This window comes from Glossina fuscipes, unplaced genomic scaffold, assembly GCF_014805625.2.
Source record: "Glossina fuscipes isolate IAEA_lab_2018 unplaced genomic scaffold, Yale_Gfus_2 111, whole genome shotgun sequence".
NCBI classification, from domain to species: Eukaryota; Metazoa; Arthropoda; class Insecta; order Diptera; family Glossinidae; genus Glossina; species Glossina fuscipes.
This window is the reverse complement of record NW_023998454.1, coordinates 1,229,329-1,246,606: the sequence shown is the minus strand read 5'-3', so window position 1 is coordinate 1,246,606 and position 17,278 is coordinate 1,229,329. Positions and strand designations below refer to the sequence as shown.

General features: G+C 33.5%; 1 protein-coding gene across 1 annotated transcript; it reads right to left on the bottom strand.

Annotated features, from left to right (window-relative positions):
- Positions 1 to 3,155: 3,155 nt before the first annotated feature.
- LOC119638949 lies at positions 3,156 to 4,609 on the bottom strand. The gene is made up of 3 exons (XM_038036094.1): positions 4,368 to 4,609; positions 3,869 to 4,311; positions 3,156 to 3,271 (listed from the first exon to the last, which is right to left on the bottom strand). Exons 1-3 carry the CDS (start codon positions 4,521 to 4,523, stop codon positions 3,187 to 3,189), a joined length of 684 nt encoding a protein of 227 aa, XP_037892022.1. The 5' UTR covers positions 4,524 to 4,609; the 3' UTR covers positions 3,156 to 3,186.
- Between the last annotated feature and the right edge of the window lie 12,669 nt (positions 4,610 to 17,278).

The following is a 17,278-nucleotide window of genomic DNA, read 5'->3' as shown; positions in this document are numbered from 1 at the left end:
CGAGTGTAGTCCAGTGTTGTGGTGAGGTATTTACTTGAAGAGCTGAATTGTCTATTATCGTTGCATGCTCTTACACCCATTCTCTCTATACATTGACATTTATGTTGTTGTATGCTATCATCTTAAAATCTTGAATTTCGTATGTTTGATGAGTAAATTTAATGAATTGGAATCACTTCATAACGAGCAGCTGTTTGCATCCCAACTACTGCACGCTGCATCTATGCATTTAGTTAATTCTATTATATTAGGTGATCGGAAAAGTAACGAGACATTGTTTTCCATTCCGTTTCGTAATTGCACTTTTCTCTTAAACAATTTTGACTTTTAATCCTCCTAAAGTTTACTATGCAGCGCTGATGTTGTGTATTCTACAAGATCAGATCTTTCTTCGTTGCTTCTCAAACCGTCAACCTTTATTATTCTGGATAGGCAATGAAATACAATTTGGACTGGTTTGCTTGAAAAATCATGAATAAACTTAAAGGCGATGTTAAAAAATTCATATAATTTCACCTTGAAAGCCGGCCGAAATCTCCGATGTGTTTCATGTTATTGAAGTGCCAAACTTTTAGCACCAGCGATAGGTTGCTAGATAATCAGACACTTCAAAACGGCCTGTGTGATCAATGCTAAGGTTTGGAGTAGAAATGTAAGACAAAACGAAGCAGATACGTAACCATGACCATTTATACGGTCAAATATTAAATTCGTTCAAAGCTATCATAGCAAACGAGCGTCTTTTCTCACCACTGCTTGGTTTCAATGCCTTTGGAGAATAAAGTATATCATAATCTTGAAAGATAGTTGATTAACAAGTCGTTATTATTTCGCAACATATAATCGGTATCGGTTGTTTCCCTTCTCATCAACCTTATTTCACATGACTTTCTTCACCACCCAATATCTAATTATACAAATAAATGTGTAATGCTATACGTATTGGTTGCACAAGTATTTGTGAATTTCTAAGTGTCTTCTATGGTTATATAAAATAGTTGGCATTCTTAACAATTTAACAATGGATAAGTGTTATTGGCATATATATATATATGTAAATATATATATATATATATATATATAAATTTATATGCATGCAAACGCATTTGTGCGTGTAACTGATTACCTCTAAGTGGTGTTTTGTTATTGAAGAGCTTGTATATAAAGTAATTTAGCACTCGCAACAGATATACTTATTGTTGTTAGTAACGCATACAACATAATGACTACTTTTCAAATATTCTGTGGCTTAGACGAACATAATACATCATACGAACTATCTCTTTCTGATTAAATTAATAATTTAGTTAATTATGTTATCTCTGGAAGAATGTATTACAAGTAAAGCCTTTCTTTAGAAATCGTTGCATATTATGGCTTCAAATGAACAAAAATGTACTGTTAAAAACGAAATCCTCAATTATATTGGGAATAGTACTATAAGCAAATAAAGTGTCGTTTTATTGAAGGAAAGATTTACACAAATTTACTTGTAAGGCCAAACAGCGAGTAAGTTGGTTTGAAAGTTCATAAGCTAAAGATTTGCTTTCAGCGAGAATACTTGAAAGTCGCTCAAATGTTTTTCTGCGCTCAGTGGAATGTATTGTTACCGAGGGACAAACTTCTATTTGCTGCAAATAAGTTCTCCTAACTTTGCGAATAAATTTCTGCAAATAGTTCTTCCAATTTCACTTATGAGACGTTGTGGGATAATATTTAAAAGAAGCACAAAATGGAATTTAACAGTTTTTTAAAATACCTTAAAAAAATAACTTTCGTTTCTGTTCGGTTTAGAAATAATTGTTCATCGATCACCAGGAACACATCGCCTCGACACGAAACTCATATTCTTTCGGAACGATCAGCAAAACATTTAACTATCAATCTGCTATACTTTAAGTGAAATATTTTATAGAATTTTTTGAAATGAATGCCTTTTTCATAGGAAATTTGTTGAGGCATTAATTGGACGCCTAATACATTTCTTTGCTTGAATTAGTAAATATTTATGTAATGAAATTCTTAAATTAGGGAAAATAAAACTTTCATTTACGTAAGCAAAGCACCGCGCATTAACATTCTGACGGACAATGCAAATTTCATTAACGTCCCCACTTTGACAATCAATTTATTAGACAAATTGTCATATATGTAATGAGTAGCCAAGTAGCACCGCGACTAAGAAATCATTGGCCGCGGTTTCAAATGTCAAGTATGGTGGAGTTTTCAGTACAGACTAATTTATGATCTAAGTTATCCGGTACCCCTTAAATCCATACCCTGTAAATTTATTCACAAAATGTGTAGACAAAAAATAATTAAATAAATAGACCATGAATGCCACAAAATTGGCAATGATACAGAATCAGTGCTTCAAATGATTATTAAAGTTATATGAAATTGAATGAAGAATAATAATAACATAACATTGTCTTTCTTCGTCCGCTGAATAACACAAATTGAATTGCTTCCTCCGTTGACGTCGAGAAATAATATATTGAAGTTGCGCCAGGTGAGCCATTTGCTAAGTTTACTAATGTTCCAGATAAATAAATGAATGAAGAGAAGTCATTGCGGGTAAATCTTGACAAGTGATTTTTAATTGACCATGAAATCGAAACGGTCGTAAGAACTTTTGAGGCTATGCAAAGGAGAAGAATTAATTTGATATAAAAATCAGTTACTTCCAATTTTGTTTTCAAGCGAACTCTTAACTAACATAAGAGGCGAGCTTTTCTCTATCTGAAGAGATAAAATTGTTTAGATATTAATTTTCAATATTATGGAGTGTTGAGTTAGTTTCTCATTAAATATTTATACACAACAAAAACGACGACAGCAGCAAATATTTTTGATTGTATGAAAGATATCGACTTCTAATGCGATGATTCACGCAATGAGTTTTTAGAAAACTGATTGTCATAACATTGCGCACCGTTTCGGTTGTCGTTAATGTTTATCTTATCAAGTTTGTTTTTTGAGCAGTATCTGATTTACCTGATAACCGATATTAAAGTAAGTTAGAAAGAATAAATAAGTCAATAAATACTTAAGAAGTAGAATAATACAAGACAAATAATTTTTCTGTCTGTTTATAAAGTTTATTATTATTTATTATTTTCTTTCTTTTTACAACACGTATTAATTAAACTAATTTTCAAGAAATTTCCGTATTAATAAAAAATTTTAATGCATAAATCTCAAAAAGCTGTATACCACACCCAATATTGTACTTAATACGGGGACCGCAACCTCTGCCGAACTTGCACATCTGTAAAAGATTTCCAAAATAAAAATTTATAGAAAAATCGTTACCTAAAGAAAAGAAAAGACTTCTTCTTCTGCTATTTTTGTTGAATTTTCTTGCATTCCCTGCTAACACTACGCGAAACGAGGAAAGCCTCCAATAATAATAATCTTATTACAATTAGATCGTATGGACAAGTGACATACCCCGTTACCTATATTTACAATAAAGTGAACGATTGACTATACACACATAATATATAAAATCATTTTTTTTGGCACCGATTATAGCTAGTAGTTGGCAAACAAGAAGCTATATTCAAATGAGAGAAAAGCTCTAAGTTTTTGTTTTCTCTACTACCGAGCACAACTGCGGACCCGTTCATTTGGTGTTGCAAAGTAATTTGCTTATGTGCAACCAAATTTTCCGATTATGGAATAAACTTTCTTCTAAGCAGAGTGATACATAGACTGATTTGAATAAATCCATTTGTCATGATGTCTGATCACATGTGCAGCTAATCACTTTGTACGGTATTTTTGCAAATGACAAGGACTTGAAAAATTTTTATTTATATCCTTTGTGCTAGATATAGAAATAGATTATTAATTAAAAACTTACTTATCTGATTGTTGTATATCCACCACAGAATCTTTAGCGAAATTAAAGAAATGTTTAGAAGCTTCGTCTTTGACTCCTTCTAGCCATTTTTTATCAGCAATACGTTCACGGGTCATAATTAAGCCGAAAGACGCATTCGGAATTTGCGGATTCGTGTAACCGCACATAAGAGCGTGTTTTTTGTCAGCACCAATTTCTAAAATTTTATATGTAGTCGGCTTTTCGTCTGTTAAGTTGTAAAGTACAGTAAATCCGTTGGGATTGGTGAGATCGAGAACATCGATCACCGCTTCTTTGGCAGTATTTATCAAAGTGCTATTTAAGGCGGCATGAGAGGTGGTAATCTTCACCTTTGTATCATTTTGTGTGAGAGCCACTTTCATTTCGACACAAGCAAATTTATGAGCAGGAGAACGAGATGCGCCGTACCAAGCACCCTCTAACTAATTATTATATAAAACAATTAAAGAAAATCTATATTTAGGAAATCTTAACTTACTTCCTTAACATTTAGCAGAGAGGGCGGTGTAAACTCGGGACAGGATACCAGATGGTCGTCATGTCCTGCGCCTTGTCCTTCAACGCTTAATACTAATACACTAACAACAGCCAGAAGAGTGTATAAAAATTGCTGATGCTTGGACATTTTTGTCATTTGTTGTTTTTTAATTGCTTTGACGAGTTTCACGTACGAACGCTGAAATGGCACTGAAAACTCTTTCAAGCATTTGCTAATAATTTATACGAATTAGTTCAATAACTATACGTCATGCTGATCGTGATTTACGTATGCACACATATGTGCGTGTTTCTGTGCGCAATATCAGGCTCTTGTCTTTTATCATTTTTTCATTGTTGGCCTTTAGTCTACGGCAAAAGGAAAGAAAGAGAAAACGAGAGACTGAAATCGGGAGGATTTTTGTCAGAAGCTTATGTGGTGATAATGACTGGTACCAGTAAACATTCATTCGCACATAACTTGTATTCATTTTTAATTTTTTGTTTTTTTTTTTTGTTTTCTTATTTTTAAAGTGGTGAGATAAACATTAAAGAAATTCTTAGTTATAATTGCTTATATCAAAAAGCAGAACTTTCGATTAATAGGCAAACTCATGGAAAGATAATAAATATATATAACAGCGAGCGCAATAGAAAATCTTCGCCTTTCTTTCCAATTTATAGCCAAACTTTTATGACTAGAGTTCTTTTTTTAGTTACACCTTTATTGCCTTGTTTCTTATGACAAATATAAATTTTGGAAAAAGCTTTTACTGTAATAAATCGGATTTAAAGGTTTATACTTTAAATAAATCGACTGTGTTCTAACATCCGTGGTTTCATTAAAATTATGTTTGTTTTTTTTTTTTTTTCTTTTGCAAAACCTCTATAGCTGTAATAGATGCGGATTGATTAACAGAAGAATGTAAGAAAGAAATCACTTGTGAAGTGATTAGTATACGTAATCTTAATTAGTGCAAAGGGGGACGACTTGCTCAAACGATGTTAGGATAAAGATTACGATTTCGAAACATTTAAGCCAAAGAACACGTTCCAAAATGAAGCAATTAGGTCTAAAACTATGCAGAATAGATAAGGTTAGGCTAGTTGAAGTTGAGATGGCAACTGCATCGCAGTTTGTCAGTGATACCGAGTCAATCAGGAGGGGAGAGCTGTCGAAACAAACTCAACACTTTGTATCGTCTTATCAGCAATCTGACACACATCTCGAAAAAAATCATTTCTCGACTTTTTGTCAGCAAACCAAGACAGGAGCATAACAAATGGATGGCAAATCAATCTTATTGGGATATCTGGATAGATTGCACGAAAGTCGTTAGAATTGGTCCCAAACATCCTATAAAAGCTACATGATGCATTGACATTCTCTCAAAGGTCGATGGTAAGAAGACATGGGATAACCGTGTTGTTGCGCTGCAAGTAGCAGTCGTTGCAAGGCTTTTGGGTAAGTTCCACGTCGGCATAATACTTTCTACTCTTCAAATGTTTGATAGTATAAATGTGAATTTTAAAAGTCTATTGTACGCGTAACTTCCATGCCCAACTGGTAATCAATAATTAATTTTCGTGAAACGAAGCGTGAGAAGATTTTTCCGAAAACCCAATGTTCAATTCGCCTCTAACTAATTTTAATGAACATTTTCGTTCTAGTTTACACAACTAGTTTGGAAATATCGCGAAGTATCATAGCATATAGTAAAATGTAACAGCGAAATTATTATAATATAATGCTTAAACTACCACGAGTTCGTCGAGTCTTTCTCTTGGGTCGTATCCTTGGGCCTTTCAAAGTGCGTAAGATTTTCTTTGTTGGATCTAAGTTTAACCGATGTTATAGTCGATTGTTAATTGAACTTTTTTAAATAAATTTATTTCAAGACTGTATTTTAAAAACTTTTTTTCAGCAGGGTGGTTGCGCTGATGGTTCTTTCCACAAGAGAACACTGCAAAATGCTCAATAAACATATAAACAGTTTCAATCATACATACATTAATCGGTTTTCCGGAAATGCCTTCGAGCTCGCAAAGTAACATTGGCCCTTAGTGGATTCTTATTCCTTCTTGCAATCAAATATCTCAAAATTGATTAGAGATGGTTAAGTAATCTTTGTTTTAGCCTGAAATTTGCGCATGAAATAACGAAGTAGTGAATCAGTATTGCATTGTTTTTACTGAACTATTATTTATGACAATGTGCTTTATTCGTAATAATCAATTAAAATCATCTGAGCAATATATTATTGTATTCCCCTCTCATAATTATGTCGTTACTGAAAAATTTAGAACAGCCTTATCTTCGCATGGCATCAATATTGCTGCAAAGGATTATTTTAGAGGGATGAAGGCTTTTTTAATTGTAATTTCAATTTGGAATGAAATTTTGATTCTTTTAGCAATCCGTATGAGTTGTCGATATTGAACATTGCGTACGTGTTACATATGCATTTCGTGTATAGGTCATACATTATCAAGAGACCACGTTGTCATTACTTCGCTTTATCTAGAAATATGTTAACGTCAATACGAATTATTTTGGCGCAATGTTATCTTGACAGCAAATTAATATTACGTTAATGCGAGAATAAATTTGTAATAAACATACGCTAGTAGTAAGTCACCGCATTGAAGAATGGTAATTAAAATGCAACGAAGTATTTAGAAATTACATTAACGATGAGTTCAGCTTAACTTTGGTATTGCGTGGAAGTTAAAGTGCAAATATAGGTAGCTTACAGGGACTAATGGCTAACGGCCTTGACTTTGAGGATACTTATCTTTTTAAATACAAAAATTTGCTAACTTTCCGACATTTCATTTATTTTTCAATTTCATAAATTAATAATAATAATAAACTAATAACACATTAATATTTTCTGAGGGGTGCTATTAATTTTATCGGATAAGCTCCTCCCAAAATTCGAGATCGTTGATGATTGAATTTAAAAAAAAGAAATAATTAAAAAAAGATTCCTGCCGATGCTTGACGCAAAAAAAACTGGCATACAAAAGACTTTTGTCGAGATTTAACGATGTTTCGACCAACAGCTTGACAGAGTTATATGGCATTCTATGGTCATTATTTTAGTTTATGTTAACAGTACTAGTGCAGTCAATTAAAGAAGTCAACTTTGTTATGACGGAGAAAGGGTATTGACAATTCACAATTGAGTGAAAATCAATTCATTCTGGGCATGAATGAGCTCGCTAAAGAGAAAAAATTAGATCCAAGGTAAATTCTTTGCTACAAACTGAAAATTATGCAATCTAGCAAATTATGCAATTAGCAACCCATGGAAAACGGTCTAATTAAAATTTTGGCGGAATCTATGCCTACGCTTACACCTACGACTATTAAATACCCTACACAATTTCAATTTTCGAGATTATATCCTGTTTACTATCGTAGAACTGCATACCAAAAATTCGACGTCTGTGCAAATAAAGGCACACTTTCCGTAAGAGTCATTATGACCAAGATGCTTCACAATTCAGCCTAATGGATCATTTTTCAACCTCAAAATATTAAAACTTACACTTTTCCGCTCTAAACAATAAAAATTTTCATGAAAACACCTATATAAGGTAGGATGCAAAAAATAAGTCGAGTAAGTCCAAATTTGCTACAGTGAGTTTTTTTTATTTTAAATTACTGTTTCATAATGGAGCGTTGAAAATTAGGTCTTTTTGTCTCAAGCATTTCGCTTCAGAGAGGCTTCAAGAAACTGCCTCATCCCGCCTAAGGTTTTCGCGCCAATATAGAATGTCGAAATAGTATTACTTAACCACTTTTCTCAAGAAATTCTAAAAATTGCAATTTTTGCCATATATATAGGAAGAGGGGAAAAAATGAACCGAACCATTTTCAATAACTCTCGTCGTCGGCTCAAAGTAGGTCAGTGTACCTAATTTCATCAAAATATTTCAGAAATTGGGATCTGTACCTTGAACACAAAGTTACATGAACAGACGTCAGACGGACAGACGGGCACAGAGGCGAATGGACTGGCTTAAAATATGATTCTGAATAGACCGGTATAAAGAAAAGTGGATTTATCTCAAGCCTTTGCGTGTTACATACGCCTAAAAAACCTTAACATAACCAGTACCTCAAGTGCTGTAGGGTGTAAAGATTTAACGCGAGAAAGTCACCAGAGTTGAAGTTTGTTCAAAAGCCGGAGAGACACGCAAACCTCTCTTGTAGAAAGCAAGCCGAATGTTTTAAATGTGACTTGGCTCACTTAACCTGCATTAAAAGTGACGACAAACTTCGAAAATGTGCTAGTAGTGGTTCGAAAATGTGCTAGCAGTTGCATTGTCCAGCTTTTTAAAAACATACTTTAAAACCCCACTTCACGCAGATCAACGCAGGACAAGCATAGTAGTAATTATTCCTTGAACCAAGAAGGGTTTTCTTCGCTTAATAAACAACACTCAATTACATATACTGCTGGTAATAATCTTTCTAATTACCAATACGTTGATATATCCAGCCAATACCAGACATATACTATGCATTAGGCCGTGGTTATAACTGCATAAATGGAATGCCTATAAAATGTTTAGACTCTAAGTCCTCATCTTAATATTTATTCAACAACAAATTACAATTCAGCCACTGTCCAACTTAGTGGAAATGTGCAGAAATGATTATAGGGGCTAAACCTAATAAGCCAGAATACGTTGTATGCTCATATAGACCGGTTTATTTCTAAAACCTTTGAGCAAATATGTATACAAAAGCCACTTACAGCTCTAGAGCAAATACTTTTTATCCCTTACCGCTAAATCGGTTTCAGGAATAAACAGGGTACCAATGAGCAATATTATCGTGTTGTTTCTTAGGAAGACATTGAAAATAAAAATCGGTGCGGTGGTGTACTCTTGGATGTATAAAAGGCCTTCGGGATACTTTTCGAACATAAAAGACTCAACACAACTCCCATGTATTTGTTGCTCAAGCCATATTTGCAACGCGACGTTTTCATGTGAGATTTGAAAATCCAATTCATATAACAATGAAAGTGGAGTGCTGCAAGGAAGCCTCCTAAATTCAACATTCACTTCGGGCTTTCCGAACGCTGTAAATGCTTTAATTGCGATAAATACAAATGACATAATAATCCTATTTTCATTTGGTGATCCCATGAATGCGTGTGCACGACCTACAATTTCATGTACACAAAACGGTGGAAAACACACCGTGTAAAATATCTTGGTAAAGTTTGACATGGAAACACCATCCAAAAGCTAAACGGCAGAAATAAATGCATTTTATGGAAGAGTATCCTGTAACCTACTTAAGCCCAAGTCGTACAACTGTGGACAACAGCTAGTCACTCTAATATTGAAATACTTCAAAATTATCACCCCAAAGTTGTCTGTCTCATTGGTAATGTCCCGTGATTCGTTAGCAACAATTTATGATCACCTGGATTTCACCAAATATCTAATTCGATGCGTTTCTTCAAAATATCTATCTGTAGAACTGAATAATTATGTAAATCCTTTGACAATATTTCTAAGGAATAAACCCAATGAAATAAGAAATTTGAAAAGACATCGTTTACTGGGTCTTCAATTTCCTAAATTAGTTTAATGACTATTCTAAGTTTACAGAGTTTCTCTCTTATATATCATATCGGTATTGTTATACAGTTCGCACAATAACTGCAGCCATTTTTTTCATCTTGCCGTGATATACACTTATAATCTTTTCTTGGGTAGATTGTAAATTTAATACCTAATAAGAAAAGTCAAGAAAATTATATTCGGTCGTAACCGGAAAAAGGAAAAAAGCAAAATTTTCGTACCCTATGATATTGCGTGGTATTAGTAGGCGTGGTAAATTTTTCCCTTTTTTCTACAGGTATTAAAGCATCGCCCACAGCATATGTTAATGTAATTCAAATTTTTGTAGATTTGTTGTGGTCTACGAGTAATAAACAAAAAACCAATATTTTATTTCTTTTGAAAAACTGAGAAATTCTCACTCTTTCGTTGTTCGGCCGATTTGACACTTCTTGAATGTCATCGTACATTCACTTCAGAATTTCGTTTCAATGAATAAAATTGTGTTATCCTGAAAAAGATAAATTACTCACTGACGTCATTCAGTGCATCCGATCACATCGAAATAAGTGAGTGCCCAGCGGATTTTGAAGATAACGCAGAGAGAGCAAACTGGAATAATTGGCAAGAATTTGCGTAAGCTAAACAGCTATTATAAGGAACGATTAAAATATTTATTCGTATATAGCAAGGTACCAGGACTTGGACAGAACTTTACACTACTCTTATAAGAGCAAGCAAACTACGCTCTGCGAACACTCATCGTATGGTACGAGGCCACAAGCAAAGGGAGAAACGAAGGTAATGAATACCTCTAGAGGGTGATTGAACCGGGGAATCCTACCAAGTTAGATGAAGAAGTTTGAAAATAAAGCTTTTGTGGAATCGCCCGAATAAAATGAAATATTCAATGACTCTAAAAATCATTTGCAGATAAATGGCTTTGATATTTCAATGCAATAACTTAATCTTAATTTTTTTCAATTTAACATATAGGTATTATTCTTTCTCGCGCTTAACTTTATATAATTGGTATTTGAATTGCATTTTCTTGAAGGCTGATGAAAAAAATGATCATTGAATGTATGTGTTTCTTACATTAGTAGTTGCCTCAAATCACTATCAAAACTTCATGAACGCATCCGGGAAATCTTCGCTTTCAAATTTTAATAATCCTCGTACAAACTACAAGACGTTACAAGAAGTTTTGAACCACTTGGATTGGTATGATAAGCCTTTTAAATGCGTGAATGTATTTTCTTTTCTTTTTAGTTTCCGATGACTCATCATCATTTTGACTTACTTTGATAAAAATAGGTGCTTACAAAACGATAAAGGCTTCAGAGCTAAAAAAATGGAAAATTCTTCCACTTCAAGCTTCCTCTACAATAACTTTCTGGAAGTCCTTCGAAACGGTCAAATATATATGTCTATTTGCAATGAAAAATACTTGTTACGTAAACTTTTTCAGAGTTTAAGGCACATGATGGTGTTAAGAATATAATGGATGATTAAAATGTAGAAATTGTCCATCGTCATGAAAAATTCCCCTCGCGAGTCATTATCTAAATAAAAAATTACCTTTTTCCCTTCTCATGAATACCTGATTAAAATAGTTTATTTATGGTGTGGAAAGGTTCAGTAAACCTTGCTGTTATCGAATTGGAGATAACCGATAAAAAAGTGCTTTCTGCAAAGTATAGAATATGAAGAATAAACTGATGTTATGTATTATTCCGTAATGGTTTTGTGGAGATACCAATAGAACGACCAAAATTATTTTTATAATATATATAATACAGCTTTGGCTAAAACTAGCGCAAGAATTCGTATCACCGTCCGTGACAATTTATTCAATTTATCACCATTTCTTGGCGCTAATTATTCTAGTCCAGTAGATACGGATTTTATTTCACTTTTCGCACGGAAACTCTGTCTCTTGGACTGCGATAGCTTCACTATAAATTCTGTTCATGCCTCCTTAAAGGAAAATGAGTCAGCTTCGGCCTCATCATTAGATTTTCAAGCAAACTGCTGTCTTGACACATCGTCAAATAATAAATAGAAGTAAAAGCTTGTCTCGCACAAATGAGTCGTGGGAAATCAATTAACCTTTTTGTTGCGTTTACGCTCAATAGCAGACGATCGTTTGTTATGGAAAGCTAAAGAGGCCAACAAAGTAATTCCATTTTGAAACCTTTGCCGAAGCAGCGCACTAAGACTTTCTTGTGATTCACATAAATAAACGTGAAATGATTTTCTTTGGTGAGTCTGCATGCAATGGTTTTTGTCGTATGGGAACTAACATCATTATCTCTTCAGACACTTCAAGTCGTATTCAGCCAATTAAGTCAAATGTCCCTTTTAAGAACATTCATTTTATCCATAGAAAACATGTCTTGAAATAGTTTTTACAAGCACACATTCAAACTCTATAATAGTTACCAACTACACACACTTGTTTGCTCGTTGCTTCATAATGGAAAAGAATCCTTAGTTCGAACTTAATACTTTACATTTATTCAGAATCATTCTCTAAATTAATCTGAGTCTGTATATCCATCATCTCCCAGTCCAATGTTTGTTCGTGTACTTTTGTGTTAAAGCTGCAGGCAGCAATTTTTGAGATATTTCGATGAAATTTCATGCAAGGAAGAACGCTACTAGAAATGGTTCGAATCGATCAACTTTTTCGACCTGTCAGACTAGGGCGTTATTTGGCCAAAAATTGCAATTTTCAAAATATCTCGGGAAAATTGGTTACGCAGTAATATCTCGACATTGCAGATCACTGTGAAAACTTTGGACCAGCTAAGACAATTTCTTCAAAACCACTCTTATATAACCGTTCCTACGGAAATGGAAGCTTTATATGTTAACAAGGTCGAATTTCCAATATATAACAGTGAAAATTAGTTCATAATTGTAAATTGACAAAGAAATCTACATTACGGAATCGTACATCTATTTTCTGAATACCACCGCATATAAGGATTCTCAGCACTTATATGACAAATAAGTAATAATAAATAATAAAAAAAATTAAGTGGAACGAATTTGGATTAGGTCTATTTTTTTTGTATTTTATCAATTATGGGCGCTTTGCATGAAAATAATGTGTACTTTTTGGATTATTGTAATCAGCACGAGTGAATAACTACTGTACTAGGCGAACTGGTGTATATAATACTCACCTTTGCCCGACTATAATATTTCTACTTGTTTTATAGAACAAAACTGAAAATTTACACCGTTATTTGTTGTATTTTATGAGTAACGAGCAAAAAAATAGCATATAGCAAGAAGGGGTAAGACCTGTTCAGATTTACTTACTATAACATCTTCCATACCATATATGTTCATATTTTCATCAAAATTTTGTGCTGATCAAACAACCTTCTGGGTATTGCAAACTATCTGTTAAAATAGGTAAACCTACCTACCTTCGGTGATGGGTACAAAAAGTGTACTAATTATGATATGGAAAAATATCAAACTAGGGTGCAATGAAGAGCCGGTATTTTTCTCAAAAGTTTTATCTGTTGCTTAAATTTTTAAGATTAATTTTTATATTGTCATCAGCTGTAACTAAAATTCAAGTAGTGATAACAACGGTACTGATTACAAGTTATCGAAGTTGTAATGACATTGAAAAAAACTCTAAGGCGGTGTTCAAAAAATATTTTCAAACGAAAGCAAAATATACAAACATCAATAATAACAAAATGTATAAAAAGTTACAAGAATTCCCTTTTTGCGTTACATGCAAGCTTTTCGTGATAAATAATCTTCTTCCTTTATTAAGAGCCCTCCTGACCATTTCCTATTGGGATTGAAAAAACACTTCAAGCGAAGGAAGAAATTTAATAATAATTTTTAAGTAGCTCTTCTACTTAAGTTGCTTTGTTGTTGACTTAATTTCTACCAAAAATTAAACTAAGCTTAAGTTTCAATATGACTTACTTCGAAAGCAGGGACATGCATTAATTGCAGATTTTATAGACGATAACCGTTAAAGCAGGCATGAGTAGATGTAAATCTAAACACACATGAAAGCAGATTCTGTCGTAAAATGTAGTTTAGAAGAACTGTCATTAATTTTCAACCATCGTAAATCCAATATTTGGTGTTCTCAAAACAGATTTACTACAACAAAGCATCAGTTTCGGCATTTCGGCCTCATGTGTTCCTTAAATGAAAGCTCAATGTAGTTAAAACAGAAATTTTTGAATATCTGGTTGATCAGTCGATGTAAGTGATCGCTTACCTTTGTGAAAACAATTCCAAACTTGCCATCCCATCCAATTAACATTTGGTATTTTTATCGCTTGTATATACTTTATAAAAAGTTGTGTTGTCTAGAAGTGTTTAACTAGGAACCAATAAATCAGTTTTATATGCGATTAGTGAAGAAGCAAGAGAAAAATTCTTTAAAAGCATACGCGAGATTACTAAAACTTTTAAAAGTAATTATATAAAAATTTTGTAAAATTATGCTTTACATCGTCTTGTGATTGAAGATAGAAACCATGTAGTCAGTCTTTTTCCCGACATTTCTCGTCCCCACCGCGAGGTATACATTGAGTAGTTAATTAACTTTGTACACTTTTTAAGGACAGCACATATATAAACAATGCCTACTGTACCGTATTAAATAATAAAACGACTTCTGTAAGTCGAAATGTTACCTTTAAATCTTAAGCAACTGAAGCGGATATAGCGGATATGCTATGGGAATTGAATGCATCGAGTTATGGGTAAGAAAAGTGTTACGACCGGAAAATGCTTTAAAAATGAAAAAGTTATGATCCTAGTGAAATGAACGAATAATCTCGACGGTGAAGTCAAATATCGACGCCCTCCTTATAAGGGCAGTTAGGTATAGTGAGAGATACAATGTTCTTCGAGCTGCTCCAATTCATAGAAACCATCACCTAGGAACCTTGGCGACAATTGATGCAATTGAGCAGATATTTAAAGAACAGACATGATCGGGTTGCTGTTCAGTACGGCGATGCTGATCACTATTTTATAATGGTCTTGTACCAAGTGTTAGTAACATTTAAAAGCGATGCGTTCCCAACGCATTTTAACAAATGGTTCCATTTTAGGATATATTTGCAGTAAATATTTGCCTACCCCCTACATTATCGTGAAGTATTGGTAAGGCATAGAAATAACGTATACATTTTCAATGCAGCTGATTAACAGAGATCTTCCTGTTTGACAATTTGTTAAAATCACAATTGCACTCTTAAAACGTTGTTTATCTATCATGAGCAATTCGAATGCATCAGCAACCTTTTAGAGGGGACGCTGCCAATTGCCAGAGCAGAGCCGGCAATCCGTAAGCTTTTTTCGCTCGTGATTCCCTTCAATTATTCGGGATCGTTTTGATAATGTTGGCTGAAAAAAAATTCGCCGAAGCAAAATCTTTACACAGCTCTCGTTGAAGAGATAAATCAACCATGCAGGTTACCGATTATAGACAGCAGTCCAGTTTTCGTGATAGCCCTGGAAAACTATTCTAAACTGGATGGTGCGGCAGGTTTTACGGTTGTGGTTATAAATTCGTGCAAAAAAATATCGTACGCCTCGTCATGAGAAACCGTGGTCTTGTTAATATCCTTTTTAGCTTTTGAATGTATTGAGTTTTAATGCTAAAATTTGTTTTTAGCACTCCTCACGGAATCTATTTTCACACGGAAAGAGTTGTCGTAAATTATGCAGGGATATATTGGCGTTTATCTTTTAGCGGCACCTAATCCTTAAAGCCAATTCAAGCGATGATAAAACCCTTGGATTAACTAACGTGCTTTGCTTGTTTTTCAAGAGTTGCGTTGGTTTCCTTTTAAATTGTTTATATATAAATTTTATGAATAAAAGTAAAATTAAAATATTGTATGAGTATATTTATTATATAATTTATTTATATAATTTTTCATCAATTTCAGCCTTTCCGCTACATTTATATGATACGATAGTGACACATTAATGACCCAAAAACCTTTTATGTTCTCCGTTTGACCTGCTATGTGTATGTAAAGGATGTTGAAATGACTTTATTTAAATTAACGATATTACACTAAAGTAATTAAATACAAAAAGTAAGTAAAAATATTTGACGACTGTACTATTTCACAAATTGAATCGACTTCACGGCTGTGCGACTTTGGGACTCCATCGGCCGACGAAGGCGAATTCTTCTTCTTTTAAATAAATAACTAACTTGCTTCTCTCCGTTTCTCTACCACGTGATTTCGCCTGTTTTACTCTGCGATGCTTCTATCAGCTCTCATTGCTTACTGCTATTCTAGGTATTTAAACTTAAAATATCCATGTGTATGCAGTGAATAGCAATATGCATCAAACGTAAAGCGTAAACGCATATTGTTATTACTGAAAAGAAATAGGGAAGACTTCCTTGTTATTTTTATTTTTTAATCAAAATTACGATAGCATAGCTTTGTCTAAAAGCCCAATTCGACGCCAATAAACGTTTATCAAGACTAACACAAGAATTTTACCGTTTTAAAGCCCGTTATAAATTCATAGATTAAAAAGTTTATGAATCAAATTTGAGGAAAATGATTTAGAATGTCTCGAAAATCTATTTAGGGCATCTTGTGTCGCTGTTTCTGGCGTGGAACGCGCCACTCTTACGCTTAAATCTTCATTCTCCTCGAAGTCACGCATTAATTTTTACTCAATATCACGATGATTTTATTGAGTATAATTAAAAAAGATATACGACAACTGAATAATATTAAGCGCAAAATTTGAGTCTTTATAATCTAATGTAAGAAATCTCAAGAGGTAAATTAAAGATGCGTATCCGAGCACATATGACTAGTGCGTATACAAAGACTGAAGAATATATATAAATATGAAAAATTGTCAAGTCTTGAAACCTCGACTTTGAAAGTTCAGTCTATAAACTCATCTCATATCACCTTCGATTTTGAATTCATGAGAATATCAAGCGGAAAATTGACATTAGCATAAATAATTTAATTAAGCTTTTGGTCTATTATAATATCAGCCCTACACTCATGTGTTAAAGCCATTGACTTTCTTTTCCGAACGTACTACTACAGACATTCTAAAGTACATATTGATGGCTTGCAAATAAAGAAGAAAAAACGGTTTGCTGAATTAGGGGGTGGAGAGGGAAAGGGAAAGGGAGAGGGAGAGAGACAGAGAGAAGAAGAAGACCCCTAAGAATGTTATATGCTAAAGAATTACACACAAAGTTTTTTTTCTCCACTGGTTAGCCAAAGGTATGTTTGTGTTCTTCTAAAAATAACTATTGTAGAAATGTTT

Excerpts from the sequence above, each read along its gene's own strand:
- LOC119638949 (XM_038036094.1), bottom strand. The coding sequence starts at position 4,523 with ATGACAAAAATGTCCAAGCATCAGCAATTTTTATACACTCTTCTGGCT. Across the intron at positions 4,312-4,367 it reads CTCTGCTAAATGTTAAGGAA|TTAGAGGGTGCTTGGTACGG; the intron begins GTAAGTTAAGAT and ends TATAATAATTAG. Across the intron at positions 3,272-3,868 it reads GATATACAACAATCAGATAA|ATGTGCAAGTTCGGCAGAGG; the intron begins GTAAGTTTTTAA and ends AATCTTTTACAG.